Here is a 16,932-nt window from a genome sequence, read left to right as displayed (position 1 = left end):
TAGAAAGCAAGCTATTGGTCCAGAAAGAGTGCTTTTTGTTATTTGGTGTAAATCCATTCAGTAGTTTTTAAGTTATTAAATGAAAACCAAATATGTATATCTAGAGACTCTGCAAATCTTGCCAATCTTGTGAAGAGATCGGATTGGCTGCCAACACTTCAACCCGCAAATAAACTTAAAAATAAGGAAAGGGGGCAGGGTAGGAATACCATGGCCCCCTAACCTTGGTGCTGGGATCCTCCCGGGTCCCCAACAGGGCCAAAATGCATTTTTTCACATTTTTGCATTACAAATTGCAACAAATTAGCGGCAAACTTAAAAAAAAAACACAATTGCAGTCTCCCGCACTTGTTCACAGTAAAGCCCCCGGGTGTACCATGTCCCGGGGGCATGAGGGTAATAGAAAAGAAAAGCAGGGTGGCACTCTGCTTTTGAGCCTCAGGGGCCACCACCTCCCCAGGGTTTTATTAATATATTGAATGCTGGCTGCAAGCACCCTCCTCGATGGGCTCATTTGGGCCCTCGGGACACCCACATCAGAGGGTCTTTATATTAAAAAAAGGGAGGGTGGCCACGTAGACCCCCTCCCCCTCCCTGGGGCTGTTTGAAACCCTGAGGACCACCACCTCCCCGGAGCTAAAATAAAATATTTAAGGGGGGGCACATGGACCCCCTTTTCTGGTACCACCACCTCCCCGGGGCCTATTAACAAAATAGTACTGGGAGGGGGCCTCAGGGACCATTAATGGCCCTGGGTACCGTCAAGCTCCCCCCCCTTCCCAAGGACGGCTCCCATCTCCCAACATGCCTACTCTTGGGAGATAGTTTGCTTTCGCTTGGCAGGGCAAACACAAATTCTGCTCCCAGCAAGCAAGAGCTGTCAAACTGCTCCGCTTGTTGGGAGTTTTCATCTGTCCCCCTGCTTGCTGTCATGCGGGCAGGGAAACTGATGACAGGATGGCTCCCACGAACAGGGAACAACACTTTTGGCTGGTCCCTACGTGTGGGAGCAATGCTAGCTCACGTTGGGAGCCAGCATGGACAGTGAGGGCATTGGGTGGGCTCCAGGGCACCCAGAAGCAAAAGGCCAAGCCCCGGGGAATGGGGTCCCAGGAGCCTAAATCTGGCGGGGGAGGGGCTCCTTGAATTATGGCCGGGGCCCTTGGGTAAGTGAGTGGCTGTGTGTGTGTGTGTGTGTGTGTGTGAGTGAGTGGTTGTCTGGATGTGTGAGTGCCCGTATGAGTGCTTATGTGGGTGTGTGAGTGGTTCTGTGGATGATATAATCAGTGAAGTCATTTATGATGTCATGAGTGATGTCACTGATCATGCCATGAGTGATGTAATATGTGAGGTCATAAGAAGTCACATTGTGGGGCGTAAGTTATAGTTAGCTCAGATAATAGGAACTGCTAAATTTTACTGGTTTGAGTGCAATCTGAGACTAACAATAACGTCCCCGTAACCTTTTTGTTTTTCAGTGAAAAAAAATAATATATATATATATATACATAGTATATAGTGTGTATATATATATATATATATATATATATGTAGATTGTGTGTGTGTGTGTGTGTATATATATATATATATATATATATGTACACACACACAATCTACTATGAGTCTTCGGCAACTGGTAACCACCCCCACCCATATAGCCGGCCACACGTTAGACGGCATTTTTACTAACATGCAAGGCGTAAATATAATAAACATCTTACCAATGCCATGGACCGACCACTTCGCCATCCTAATAAAAATATCAGTCAAATTAAATAGAATTAGGCCCCACTCCGCACTGAAATCACAAACCATTAAGGTTTGGAAGGACATCGATCAAACTGAGCTAACAGCCCTACTCGAAAAAACTCTCCCTGTTTCAACCTCTGAACCAAACTCGGCCACCCGACAATTTCAGGAGTGGATAGGTATCGCCACCGACTCCTTAAAACTCTCAAGAAATAGAGCAACGCCATCAGCACCGTGGTTTACAGAAGAGCTACGTATCAAGACACAATTCTGTAGAAACAGGGAGAGACACTGGCGCAGATCCTATAGCGCTGAAAGCAAGGCCAGTTATAAGGAAGCACTTGGACAATATAAAGCCCTTATTGTTGAGACAAAAAAATCCTACTTTACTGAACAGATCAATACTGCTAAAAACTCAAGTAAAAAACTCTTTGAGATAACTAAGGTCTTAGCGGGAAACGCATCGGACCTGAATCCTCCCCAATCCCAAGTCTTCTGTGATTCTCTGGCCGATTTCTTCTTCACAAAGGTGAACGATATATATCAAGCATTCTCCACGAAAACAGTAATTAGCTCCCTTACATCTAACAACGGGACTAATAATATCGAACTATCTCAGTTCACAAACCTTGAAGAAACACAACTCAAGGAAATAACGGCCACAATTAAATCAGGTTCAGCATTAGATCCCTGTCCTCTTAAAGTCATTCGCCCTATCATGGACTATCTCACCCCGGACATTGTATCAATCTGCAATACAATGTTCAGAACTGGGATATACCCTGACTCCCTTAAAAACACCTTGGTCAAACCCCTACTTAAGAAAGCTAATTTGGACAAGGACCAACCAAAAAACTACCGCCCCATAGCCAGTCTCCCCTTTTTAGCTAAGGTAGCGGAAAAGGCTATGAACATACAACTTTCAGAGTTCATAGAACAGCACCAACTACTGGACAACACTCAATTTGGTTTCCGCAAGTACCATGGAACGGAAACTGCCTTAATAAAAGCTACAGAGGACATAAGAGTGATCCGGGACCAGGGAGGCACAGCAATACTGGTATTGCTTGATCTGTCTGCAGCCTTCGATACGGTCGACCACAAGATCCTGATCGACCGTGCCGAAAACCTGGGCATCCGCCACATGGCTAAAAATCTGCTTTCCTCCTTCCTGGCCGGGAGATCACAGGTGGTCACACTGGGGCCCTTTCTATCGCACAAGCTGTCACTACCGTGTGGGGTTCCCCAAGGCTCATCCCTTAGCCCGACACTATTCAATATCTATGTGTCGGACCTGGCCTTTGTCATCAAGGCCCATGGGATGAGCCTTACCTCATACGTGGATGATACTCAGCTTGTGCTGGCCATCAACGGGAATGGAGACAAGGTAGCAGAAAATTTCCAAGAGGGCATGCGGGCGATCGGTGAGTGGATGACCTCCAACTGCCTAAAGTTAAATGCTGAAAAAACGGAGGTCGTCATATTTGAACATCTCTCCCCCGGATGGTCAACCACTTGGTGGCCCCCTACGCACGGAACACCACCTACACCAGCCAGCACCGTTAGAAATCTTGGGGTGATTTTTGACGATAAACTAAATTTTATGGCCCTCTCAAATAAAATAGCAGCAACAGCCCACCATAAACTTAGGTTGATCAAGAAAATCATGCCGTTATTACCAACCTCGGCAGGTAAGACGCTGGTAAGCGCCCTCGTGTTGTCATCTCTTGACTACTGTAACGGCTTATTCATCAACGCCCAAGCAAGAGTGACCAACAAAATGCAGACCATCCAGAATGCTGCAGCCCGTCTCCTGTCTGGAATCCCAAAGTTCTCACCAATTTCTGATACAATTAGGGACCTGCATTGGCTCAAGATTCGAAACCGGATCAAGTTTAAAGCGTTGTGCATACTCTACAAAGCGTTGCACAACTGTGGTCAGCATTTCCTGAAATCCCAACTCAAGTACCAGTCCTCCATAAGATCACTCCGATCTAACAACCTTAAAATCCTGCATATACCACGAACAAAACCAGTCAACTGGGGCGATAGACGCTTCCTTGTGGCAGCTCCCAGATTATGGAACTCCCTGCCAGCTTCCATCAAAGACAGCCCGTCCCTGATGCATTTCCGCAGAAAGATAAAGACATGGCTGTTTGATCAAGAATAGTTACTGGCCCACATTCACAGCTTCTAGCGCCGAGACGCCTATGGGCAATTGTACGCGCTATATAAATCTAAAAAATAAATAAATAAATAAATATATATATATATATATATATATATGAGCATCCGCCCTCCAGCCGTGTGAAAGGAAAGAGCCACAAGCAGGGAATTTCAGGTGAGGATGTTTATTGGAAACTGGACAGCGTAGGTATAATGCATTTCGGATTGCTCCTTCGTCAGACACCTCTTGCTGCCGCGCCTCATGTCCATGTTGCCGAAATTGTATCACCGCAGCATTTAAAGCGGTATGCTCACAAACGCCTCCCCAGCCATGTGATCATCCGCCCTGTTGTAGATGTAAAAACTCCAACACCCAGAATGCTGTATGTCTGGGATGGCGTGATGTGGGAAACTGCAGTTGTATCTGATAGTTTATAGGCGTTGTGGGGCTTGACAAACTTGATGAGGTCGCTTTTTAAAGTCCTGGCCCCTCGAGTCCCTGCATAACGTTCCAACCCGCAGGACGCCATAACGCTGGGTCATAGGATGGCGAGATTGCACCAACACTCCCGTGAAGTCACGGTCTGCATATTAGCAGTGTCCCTCGCGTGCCGGCGCACAGTTGGTGGGCTGCCTGATAGCCCATACCTGAGCACAATCCATTGCTCCACTTGCGTAGAAACCAGAAAGATAGGCAGCCTCTTAGCAGAACGGGGCTCCTTAACGTGTCTTCTGGTTGACACGGAATATCAGCATCCGCCCTCCAGCCGTGTGAAAGGAAAGAGCCACAAGCAGGGAATTTCAGGTGAGGCTGTTTATTGGAAACTGGACAGCGTAGGTATAATGCATTTCAACCTTAAAATCCTGAATATACCACGAACAAAACCAGTCAACTGGGGCGATAGACGCTTCCTTGTGGCAGCTCCCAGATTATGGAACTCCCTGCCAGCTTCCATCAAAGACAGCCCGTCCCTGATGCATTTCCGCAGAAAGATAAAGACATGGCTGTTTGATCAAGAATAGTTACTGGCCCAACCTTGGGAACACATTCACAGCTTCTAGCGCCGAGACGCCTATGGGCAATTGTACGCGCTATATAAATCTCAAAAATAAATAAATATATATATATATATATATATATATATATATATATATATATACACACACACACACACATATACGTAGATATATCTATAGTATTTATAAATCTACATCTGAAATATTGTTTATGTACATGCAATTTGTCAGTATACAGCTAAGTTGCTGCCTGGGTTCGTCACAAAGGGCCTCATTGTGATGGGGGTCAGAAAACCATCCAACTGCTGTAGATTCAGTCACGAAACTGTATGACAAGGAGTTGGTGCGACTGACGTTCAGACAGTTGTAAAATGCTTTTCAATATGGCAGCTTGTGCAGCGGCCCAGGAAAAAGGCTGCTGCATAATCCGCAAGAGTCAAAAGCATTTTTCAAATATCCATGCACCATGTGCCAGGCTCCATGTGTGCCTGGCACACAGTGAATTGGTGTTTGGGGGGCATCACATGTGCCTGCCTGGCCACTTAGCAGTGGCCCACGAGGGACGGGGGCACTGCTACGGGCCCCCCCAAGACCCTTTCCAACAACCTTTTCATGGCGCTGGGACTCCAATGAAAAGGCTGTCGTAAACTGGCATCCTAATCCCTATGGCGGTGTCTATGCAGGCACCGCCTCCATTGTAGGGAGTAGGCTCTGACCGTCACCCCTATGGGCTCCTTGAGCTTGTTGGAAGCGGTGGTCTTCCCCCCCGCCTAAATCGCTCTGACCACTGGTATTGTAATCCGGCTGTCAGACTAATACCCTGGATGTTGAGCAAACCTCCACAGACAACCTGTTGGTGGCATTCCACCCTACATCATAATCAGGCCCAAAGTGTGAGCCCGATCATATTGCTGCATTTGTAGAAGTTAAACATGTGCAACGCTTAATTTACAAAATTTCCAACTCATCTCTTCAGGTATGTATTTAAAAAAGGTAGCACTACTGCTTAGAAATACGTTACAGGATATTTTTTATTACATATAATGTATGTGTTTGGATACTTCCATGTTGTGGTGATGATGATGGACGGAGCGCTGAAACTTTTCAGACACTCACCACCAGTCACAGATCTGGGTTGAATCCATCATCGTTCTTTAGCTCACTTCGCCACCCCAGTTCAGACCTAGCTACATACAAATTAGTCTTGACCATGTGCCTCATAGGAATAGTCCAGCTCGAACTGCCAAGCCAGGTCTTCCTTGGACCGGAAACAAGCATTCTGGGGCCGGTTTTGGGGTAACACCCCTCATCAGCCAGGCTAGCTTGAATCCAGTGGCAAAGTGAGTAAGGGACCCACATCTGGGCATACCCTGCCAATTTGCCAACTGCCAATTTGAACTCGAGGTTAATTAATTATCCTTGAAAATCTTTCTGGTGTGAAATACATGATAAATATAAGCAATAAAACAGTATGCGAGAACAATGTGTGATGAAGCAACTTTACTCAGATTAGATGCTTCACATATTATTATTATTATTATTATTATTATTATTATTATTATTAACAACCACATTTACAGAGCGCATTGCTTTCCAATCAACGGTTTCCCAGCATTGTGTCAACAGCATAGATACCCAGAGAATGTTATAATAGCTAATCCTGAGGTACATGGTTAAAAAAGCCACACTTTAAGCCTCTTACAGAAAGTTGAGAGTGATCAACATGCTCTAAGATCTGGGGGAGAGAGTTCCAAAGTTTTGGGCCCAAGAAATAAAAGGCTCAGTCTCCTTGGCTGGATCTCCTATCTCTAGGGACTGCAGCTTGGTCCAGGTGACTTGAACGCAGAGATCGGTAAGGTGTATAGGAAGACACCAAAGATCTTAGGTACAAGAGATCAGAGAATAGTTTGACTATATAGCTTTATCAGTAAAACCACATGTCAGTGGAAAGTTTTGTGTCCATTTCAATGTAAAACCTGCTGATTGCAAATGAATGTGCTACCACTTCAGGTATATATTTATTAAAAAGTGATTGTTTTTAAACATGATTTGAAAAACATTCCTGCCACGTCCTGATAATTCTGTTAATGAACTAAGATGCAAGTCAGCAGTCATGTGTATCCTGTATGGGGCTAGATTTGTAGTATATATGGAGCAAACGTTTGTCGATTAAATCAAATAAAAGTGTTATTTGTACAGCAGACATGCTGAATTCGCACCTTTGAAGGTGCTTTTATATGTGATAAAGAAGAAAATGGCAGCTCCGTGAATTAAAATATTTGCCCACAATCAGATCATTTGAAACCAGTTATGGGGTCAAGAGCATTATAATTAGGTTGAGTAGATCATTTAAGTCACTAGACCTGCAAGTCTAGTAACATTTTTATGATTTCTCGAGGCATGGAAAGTATGTCCGATTGGAGTATTTTTTTTATATCCTCTTGGCTACTGGGGAAGGCCGATATTAGGAGATCCCCCCAAACTCCATTCTGACCACAACCCCTTAATTGTAGAAATATCTGGCTTATGGATAACTAGGCGCCAGGGTAAGTGGACCTTTGCTAGTAAGCTGTTTCTCAACGTCCAGTATGTCGCCCACATGAGGAAGCGGATAACGGATTTCCTGGAAATTAATAGACATAACTTATCAAGGGGGGTGGGTTTAGGATGCATTAAAAGCGGGAGTAGGAGGAGAGACCATCAGCTTTGTCTCATATATTCTGAAACAACAGGCTGAGAAGGTTAGCGGACTGTTTGATTGGCAGAGCTGAAAAAAAACATATGGAGATGATTTCACTAGGTTACGAACATACTATAGTTAATTATTTCATCTTTACAATTGGAGATATATAAAACACATTTTATGTTGAGTTGTTTTCACGTATTCACATGGCTGTATAGTGCATCTTTAGTTTATGTGATGAATTAAGGGACTGTGCCATTTCAATCAAAGGAGGTCCTACAAATTCCTATAAATCCACTCCAGTCGAAAATCTCATTAAATCACCTACTGTCAGGGTTATCAATAAATTCACTCCTGCCCCTTACTCCCTCCCACATCTCAACCAGAGCCTTTGCTACTGCCAGCGCTAATTGTACAACTACATCTGCCAGCAGCCCCATTGCTACCAGCATTATTGCTACATTTATTATTATTACTCCTACACCTATTAGTGGGACAATTACTACTTCAAGTTGCAACAGCTATGACCATACCTGTATTATTGGTACTTCTACTGGTGTAACAACTGGCGATATCGGTATTAGTACTACCAAAATTATTACCATTAGATTTGTGCCCTTTCTGCAGTGCTTGGTAAGTTTCAAAATACATTAATCATATGAATACTAGGAATTACATAGTACCTGTGAAATTAGGGATATATCTCATAGGCATGGTATTATTTGCATGTATTATAGTTTGTTAAACCAGATCAATAGCAATGCAATGCAGTACTCTGCTTTACAGTGAGTCCCGACCATAAAGGTGTAGTTCTTGGTCTCATCAGATCACCTGGGGGGAATTCCTTGGAGGGGCTTTCATATTTATATCTTGTGCTACAGGTCTGGTTCCAGAACCGTCGGGCAAAGGAAAAACGTCTAAAGAAGGACGCCGGGCGCCACCGTTGGGGGCAGTTTTATAAGAGTGTGAAGAGGAACCGGGGGGTGAGCAAGCATGAGAAGGAGAGCTCAGCAGAGGACTGCGGAGTGAGCGACAGTGAGCTGAGCTTCCGAGGTAAGCCCTAGGTTTGTGTCTAAAGCCCACATATGGGTCTGAGGGGTTAGAAAGAAATTATAAGAGGGAAAGAGGCATCTGGAAACAACTAAGAATGTTTTTTGCAAAAACAGTGAATGGAAAGAGATCCTTTTAGCTAGGAGCAAAGAATGTATGGGCGAAGAAGAAAGATTATTTATGAATGGGGAAGGAGGAAGACCATGGAAAAGGAAGAGGTCTATGGATTGGGGAGGTGGCACTGGAATGGAAAAAGAGAGCAAGGACATGGAGTATGGAGGGGAAAGCAGACATTGTAGTATACATAGTGAATGAAACAAAATGGAGTAGGTATTTTAGAATGGGAAGAAAATACTTGATAGACAGCCTCGGGTAGAAGGGGGTTGATTAGGGGAAGGAATTATGGTAGAGGGATCATAGATTTTAGAGAGCAAAGGAGAGATGTTGGAGCAGGAGGGAGACAGCCTATGGTGGAAGAATGGCACTGACTATACAGAAAAGAGAATAAAGGCTATAGGGTGAAGGGAGAAACTGTACTGGAAACAAAGCCATGAGGAGAAGCAAGAACATCTGGGATGGCAGAGGTGAAAAAGTATGGGTATGATGCCATGGAGAAAGTCAAACATTATAGTGGAGGAGAGAGAAACTAAAATAATGCGAAAAGGCCATGTAAGAGGAATTAGATGGATAAGGAGAGAAAACATGAGTTTGGGAGCAGAGAATGTGTAAAGACAGGGAGCATGAGACTACCGTGAGGAAGGGACAAGATCGTGGGCAAGGAATTGGAAGAGACTGGAGAAACGAAAGAGACCAAAGGGAGGAATGAAAGTAAGAATATTAGGGAACAGGGAAATTATAGAGCTGAAGCAGTAAGAGTGGAGACTATGGAGAATAAAGGAAGAGACTGGATGGGAGGAGGATGGCAGTTAGAATAAAGAAAGGAGCAGATTGGGAAATCATCACAGAGGAAAGGGGAACAGACTGACTGGTAGGAGAATGAAGAGAGGGCACAAGGGAGATAAAGAGAAATGGAGGTGATGCAAAAGAAGGAAAGGAGAGAGAACATGGTGGAGGAGGCCAAGTGATGGTGATAGAGACTGAGTTACAGGAGATGGTAGACTGTGGATGATACTTTGGCGGGAATGAGGAGAAACTAGAGATAGGACAGGAGAGATCACAGAGGGGGACACAGCAAGATGATTTAGGAAGAGAAGCTGTGTGCCCTCGGAAATAAACCTACAGTGTGGGACAGGATGGAGGGAGGGAATGTGGTACGATTAAATGTTTTGGTGTGTAGATCCTCCTTTGCGACCGCTGTGATCATGTGATGATCATGTGATTTGGCATGATCCTTTACGATCATGCCAGAGTGTTTTTTCCAAGCACACAATACAAGAGCTGATAGTGTGACCTGCATCACCAATGCCTGTTGGATTGATAACAGGGGCTGTATGATCAGTACTTGCTGCATTCCTTAGAAGTTCCATTTACCGAAGACACCAAACTATGAAACCAAGAATGTAAGATCCATTACCTGCTTGCAGTGACCCTCCCACGTGGGGCAGAATGGAACCCATGGGTTTTTACATTAGTTGTGTTGTTTCCTGAATTGGGCCTGGAAGTGATGTTATTGATCTGTTAAACGTGCGCCTAAACCTAGAGTACAAACATTCCATTTACTAAATGAATAACCAGGCTAGAGTGATAATGGCAAATAACACGTTTCCTCTATTCGTGCCTGCAGCAGTATTTTATTAAGCATTGATCCAGGTTTCTGTGAGCATGTTGCATTCCATACGTCTATCCCACATTTGTAATTCAAGCCATTTCGCTGTGCCCTTGCCACCTTTCTTTCTATCCTTGCATCTCACCCTCTGTTACCAGACCCCTTACTCTTACCAGTTATTCCTCTCCCTCTTACCATCTCACTGTCAAGTCTACTCTCGCTTCGTCTCAATCATTCTTTTCTCCAATTGCTCCCCTACCTTTTATGTCTGTCTCTAGCCTCGACTCAGGGCAGGCAATGGCTACATTAAATCACTGGTTGCATGATGTCCTTTGGCACCCTAGCAGTATTAACTGGAAAACCTTGTTATGGTGGCTGGTTATGAGCTTCTCCTTCATACCTCTTTTCCTTCCTTCCACAGAAGACCAGATTCTCTCTGAACTGGGCCACACCAATGGAATCTATGGCAGTGTTGGAGACATCTCAGGTGGTCAGCTAATCAATGGAAGCTTCTCACTGGATGGAACAGGACAATCCTACCAGGATCTTAGGGACAGCAGCCCCTATGGGATCCCCCAGTCTCCCTCCTCCATATCTTCCCTTCCTCCACACACCCCTTTACTAAATGGACTGGCATACTCCATGGACAGCTCAGTGGGAGTCCATGCACACGGAGGACAGGCAATGGGCCAGACACTGCGTGCCCTAGCGGGGGGCCCCACCTCTGATCTCTCCACAGGGAGTAGTGTTGGCTATCCGGACTTCCCCACGAGCCCAGCCTCCTGGCTAGATGACATGGACCACACTCCTTTTTAAAAGCTGCTTTCTCCTTCGCTTTCTTGGCTTCAGGAGTCAACAGAGAGACACTAGTCACTAGACCACCAACGGCCTTGGAGAACCCTAAGAGTCCCAGCTACCGGCCCACTTTCTCTGCTAAGCAGTTTACACGCATGAAGGTGTTTTCAATCAACCTGTGTGAGAGGCGAGTCTGCTGTGAGCACTGCACACTGCCCACACACCTGCACCTAGCCAGCTCAGCTCTAGGACTATATTGACCTTTCACCTAACACTGTTAATACCAAGACAAACCGCTTCTGAGACATCTGACACCAGTCATGGGTTCTGGAGCTTGGGAACACTGTCTGAGCATTTGAGGATTCCTAGGTCTCTAAAAAGCATGGGTGCTTTTCATAAGAGCTATCCGTGATGATAATTCCAGTACTCCAAAATGGAAGATGGAAAATGCAAGATAAGGGTCTTGGACAATCACATCAGTTAACCCCTTTCCTGCAATTTCCAGTTGTACCCTCTGGCTTTTGACATGATCTATGATGAAGCAACAAACCTGAGGTAACCTGCAGCAATTTTGAGATTGGAGAACACAGCTGCTATTTTCTCTATTGTAGCACCACCAATAATAAAGTGGGAAGTTGTATAACTCTGCTGCTAGGATCTGCCCCACACATGCACATGCAGAAGGGTCCAAATTGATCCCGGTCATATAGGACTGCACTGGCTACCTGTTTTTAAGTGAATAAAGTTTACGTTTCTCACACAAGGCACCATGTGGCAGGGCTCCACTCTTCCTACAAGACTGGGTTTTGCAAACATCTCTTCACTGAGCTTAAGTTCCTCAATCAAATAGGCGCTACAGGTACCACGAATAAAAAAACAGTAAAGCATGTGGACAAACCCATCTTTACTGGGCATGTACACTTTACAACAAGCTTCTATAATCTGATCACAACCTCTACTGGAGGACTGGAAGATGCTCAAAAAGCATGTCTCTTTCATGGCTTGTGAGACCGACAGTCTTACACTAGAAGGGCAGAGAACATGGGAGGCCCTTCTGGCGTATTAGCACTCTATGAACATCTCAAACATTAACATTATATTCCCTTTTTCGGTGCCGATAATATATCCACTAAAATACGATGGCACATAAGTTCACTCAATTCATATGAGTACCTGAGGGTCTACAATGAGCTGCATTACTGTGTTGGCCATTTTACAACACCAGTAAATGTTCGACACATGGATGTGCGTGATATGAAGAGTAGTGGCCCATAGTGCAAGGCACACTCAAAGGCAGTTTGCATTTTGGCTCAGAGGCAAACACTACATGTAACATGACTGCAAGATTCCACCACACAGCCACTTTTCCTCAAAGACAAATTCAATCAAAAGGTCATTTGAGGAAAGTCCCACATGCTTATCTAAGAAATATGTTATCCCCTACCTGCACATCCACAAGAATAATCTACACATATTTCTAATCAAGAGTAGGGGTCTACTGCAAGTTCATCCACAGGAGACTTCAACTATAGGACGGTCTACGGGAAGAAGCAGTCATAGGTCTACGAATAAAAGGGATACAATACAGGTTTAGCCACGAGCATGGCTCTTGCAGGAGAATACAAAGGATGCATGACAGATGTCTATCTAAAAGAAACCTCTTTCACAAGTCTAACAGAGGTTGTTTCTTACAATGGGATATAAAAAAGACATTCCAAAAGACCACCAATTTTAAGCAGGATTTGCCACTATTCCACGCTGAGGCTGAAACATCCCATGTACAAAAGAGGGAACTCGAACTGGTGTTCACAAATGCATAATCTTAGAAATGTATAGGAACAGTCCATCTACAGGGTCAATTTTGATGTAATAAGGAAGGATCACTTGAGGGATAATTTCAACAAAGACCCTTCTACCTGAGAGAAAGCACAGAGACAGAGTTGCCAAATCAATCCCAAACTAGTTAATCCAAAGAAGCCTCTCTCACAGCAACATCTTCAAAATTAGATCTCTCATAAGAAAATCCGTACACAGGATTATTTACAAATGATCCCATAAGAAAGATATCGGATAGGTGACAACATCCACGGGGACTTCTATTAATTGTGTCTTAATGTAAGATCTGTTCCTTTTATCATTCCAGAGAAGGGACTCGCCTTTCCTACATATATACAGAAAGTCTCCTGTGAATGGTTTCATGAAAATGATCTTCCAATGATGTATACATAGGAGGGATCCAGTCTTGAAGGGACATGCTAAGCATTAGATGGAGAGTTTTAGGTGTGTTCATGAACTTGAGTTTCTGTAGGTACATTAATATAGGCATAATCAGACAAGTTTCCTCCTCATAAAAGTAGTTTAATCCGAGTAAGGAGTATAGAAGCCTGGGATTAGCTTAAACTCACTGAGCTCATGGTATCATTTGTGTTTCAAACTCACTGATCTCATGACATAATGTGTGTTACCCTTACAGCTGTCAATTAGATTGCTTGTTATCACTGCAGAGTTTGATGGTACAACATCTTCACCCACTGCAGAAAGCAATAGGAAAGTGTGGTACCTCTGCCGAGCTTTCATGGTAAAGTTATTGAATATCTTCTTTAGAGTGTCAAGGGGAAGTTTGCGATCACCTACTCCCTCCAGAGTGGCATCGGGCTGTTGCTTAACAGTTGACAGTCACAGAGAAAATGACATGTAAAATCCACAAAACAGACAAGATGGTGGTCAGTGGGGTGTCTTTGTGAGAGGACCAGGTAAGAAGATGTATATGCAAAAGGATGATTGGTAAAAATGATGGAGAAAGATGCCAAAAAGAAATGCTATTGAAGATGTTACTAAGAACAAGTAGCAGGACTATTGAGGGCAACTTAAGAGGGAAGAAAAGTGAGGTGCACTGAAGAAGCGGACTAGTAAGGACTACTGAAGTCATGAGGAGGACCACAATGGAGGAGAGTAGTTGGTAATGGCTCACTGAAGGTTAGAGATGACCACTAAAGATAAGGATTCATAAGCACTGATAAAGAGAAGGCTTCCAAGTGGAAGGAGGCAGAGGAAGGGATTCTGAGAACATCAGGTGGAGATGGTGAGGAGCACGAAGTGGGGTGTAGACAAGTAATTACATGAATAATTGGTTGTGACCAATGGCAGTGGTAATTTTCAAGTCTGTAAAAATGGTGTTGCTGAGGCTAGAACAGTAGAACAAGTGAGAGTTAAAGATGAGGGGGGGTTGCTGAGACTACTGAAGACAATTAAAAAGTTTTAAGATAATGGGTGAGCAGTTAAATAGACTGGTTGCTGATGTGAATTATTTGGGAGAACCATGGAACAGGATGGCTTACGTGAAACACATGCACTTTAACATATTGAATTGGTGGTTCACTATAAGCAGCAAATGGAAATGCATTCCACATATAGAGTACTAGACCATCACAAGAGCACACTACTTAACTCTATTTCTGTAGTAAAACATACACACTGACACAATAAGCGTTATGTCTTTGGAGCTAGAAATATTTCACATTTTAAAAAAATGTTTGCATGACTGCAGCTCCATGAGGAATACCTGATCTCTGTGACTGTATGTCAAATGCAATCTAGCTGCTTGCCTCTCCAGATGTCCAGGATCATCCCCAGTGGGCACAGTGTCCTATTGGCAACATATTTGTTATATTTGTGTATATTTCATTTTGTCCTCTCCACCAACTTATTGTAAAGCGCTCTGATATCCTTCGGGATCTTGTTTGCGCTATATAAAACTTTATAATAAATAAATATTTGTTAATCGAGCCAACCCTGGCACAGTTCTCAAGGCATTAACGACAACTTAGCACAAGACCTTTCCCTGACAGGCTGTCCCACAACATGGCGACAGATCAATTTAAGACTGCAAATCTCTACAGTCTGTAATCACCATGACTTGGGAGAATGAAGCTTATTTCTACCCAAGGCTTGATGAGCTCTGGCACGGTAGTGTAACCAAATTACAAATTCACAAATACAGTCAGATCTCTGGTGGCCACAACAACACATAGGGCACATTTACAAGATTTACCTCAATTCCACAGGCCCCTCTACCTCTGCCGATGTAAGGCATAAAGAATTCTAAATACCCATAAAGAGGCATGAGGCATCAATAAAAAAAACTAGAATTCCAACCTCGTCCCCACAGTCGCTGGTATACAAATGACACATTCACAGGTTGTGCTGGCACATGAAGCACATCATACATTGAGTTGATATGCTACAGATCCCACTGCCTTTCCAATAGAGTTTAGAGACATCGCTTGTAGCTCGAGCACCAACTGTCATGGCTATTGAATAGAGATACGGGACCCCTCTCTAATCTGCATCGGACCTCATAAACCCTGGCCATCTCTAGAAAGAGACAAGAGGCCTACATGTAAGGCTAGAATACCATAGGCCAGTGACTCTCTAAGAGATTTTCCCAATCAACCATAATCATTTCCACTGGAGAGAATAAATCACCATACTGGCCTGAGCTTCTTGGCACTGGGATAGTTTTGAGAGGTAAAGCAGCCCAAACACGAACTGTTCGATCTTCTCAGGACTAGTTTGGAACCTGGCAAAGTGTTCTACTCTAAGCAGGTTAATACGTTCATGAAAACTGCCACCAAGCAAAATCTTCAAACTGTATACTACATTATATATCAGGTGATTGGGGACAACTTGCAAAAATGTCATAATATTGTGCCACATAGAAAGGACTCTGCGGAATGTGATATGCCCTCTGATGGAACTAAAGGTAGAGACAGATCTATCTGGACTATTTTTGCAGTGAGACACAAAAGGGAAACTATGTCTACATCAGATCCTGAATTTGCACTGGCCAGCTTCAGTACTCTGTTATGCACCTTTCAGGCTGTAGCTCAAGTGAGCCCTGTTTAATCCACATGGTTACCCTATTGTACGAAACAGTCACAAGCACTCTCCCAACCCCAGCCGTCCCTCCCCGCACTATTCCTTGTGTAAATTTTGTACAGTTCAGACAAAAAGTCAGCGTCTTGTTTCCTGGATAAATATTGAAATGAATTGTCTATTTATTGCCATGTGTCTTTGAAAATAAACCTTCGTCACGGTGACCGTTGTGTTTGCAGCAGCTCCTGTGCAAAGGCATGAGATGTGTTATATGGTTACAAAACTCTACATGAAATAAATATGGAACCTACTTTGTACATTCCCGGGTGCTGAGGGTGATTTAATCAGCTTTCTAGTTGTGCACTTCTTTTAAGTAATAACAGACAGGGTATAATGCATAAGCTTTCGAGGAACACATAACAAGGAAAAGGACTAAAATTTATCTCGTCAAAACTTGGAACCTATGGCAGATGATTTACTAAAACTTTGAGCAGGCGCTTGGGTGACGCAAAAAGCATCGTAAATTTACCAACAATTTTTAAAGGTTTGCATGCGCACTACTAAATTACGTTTCATCGCGTAGACACCTGCTCAATATTTAGTAAATAATGGCTCTGTAGAGCAACAGATGATGAAGGATCCCTCCCCATCATGCCTGGAGAAATCTGGGCTACATGAAGTAGGAAAAGGACACTAATGCACAATGCCTTTTGTCTAAGACAAGTGTCAAGATGCAAACTGTGACGGTATTGAGAAGCTAGGCAGCATGGCCAGCGGATAACAGCGCCGCAGAAACTGAAGTACACATTTCCATTGGGCAATTCAACCATCTGCACCTGCCTGAACGGCAAGGAAACAACACAGTAAGAC

At 43.8% G+C, this 16,932-nt stretch overlaps 1 protein-coding gene across 1 annotated transcript in view; it reads left to right on the top strand.

Annotated features, from left to right (window-relative positions):
* LHX4 (LIM homeobox 4) overlaps window positions 1–11,947 on the top strand; it is a gene marked incomplete at its 5' end in the record, with an annotated part of 44,633 nt that extends 32,686 nt beyond the window's left edge. Inside the window, 2 exons of the mRNA XM_078650343.1 lie at window positions 8,498–8,669; window positions 10,814–11,947. Coding sequence (XP_078506469.1) covers window positions 8,498–8,669; window positions 10,814–11,208 — 567 coding nt within the window. The remainder of the gene's footprint in view (window positions 1–8,497; window positions 8,670–10,813) is intronic.
* Window positions 11,948–16,932: the final 4,985 nt, after the last annotated feature.

The sequence above is a fragment of the Lissotriton helveticus genome, chromosome 1_1 (genome assembly GCF_964261635.1).
Source record: "Lissotriton helveticus chromosome 1_1, aLisHel1.1, whole genome shotgun sequence".
Classification (NCBI taxonomy): domain Eukaryota; kingdom Metazoa; phylum Chordata; class Amphibia; order Caudata; family Salamandridae; genus Lissotriton; species Lissotriton helveticus.
Note: the sequence above shows the minus strand (reverse complement) of the source record. Positions and strands in the feature narration are given on the sequence as shown.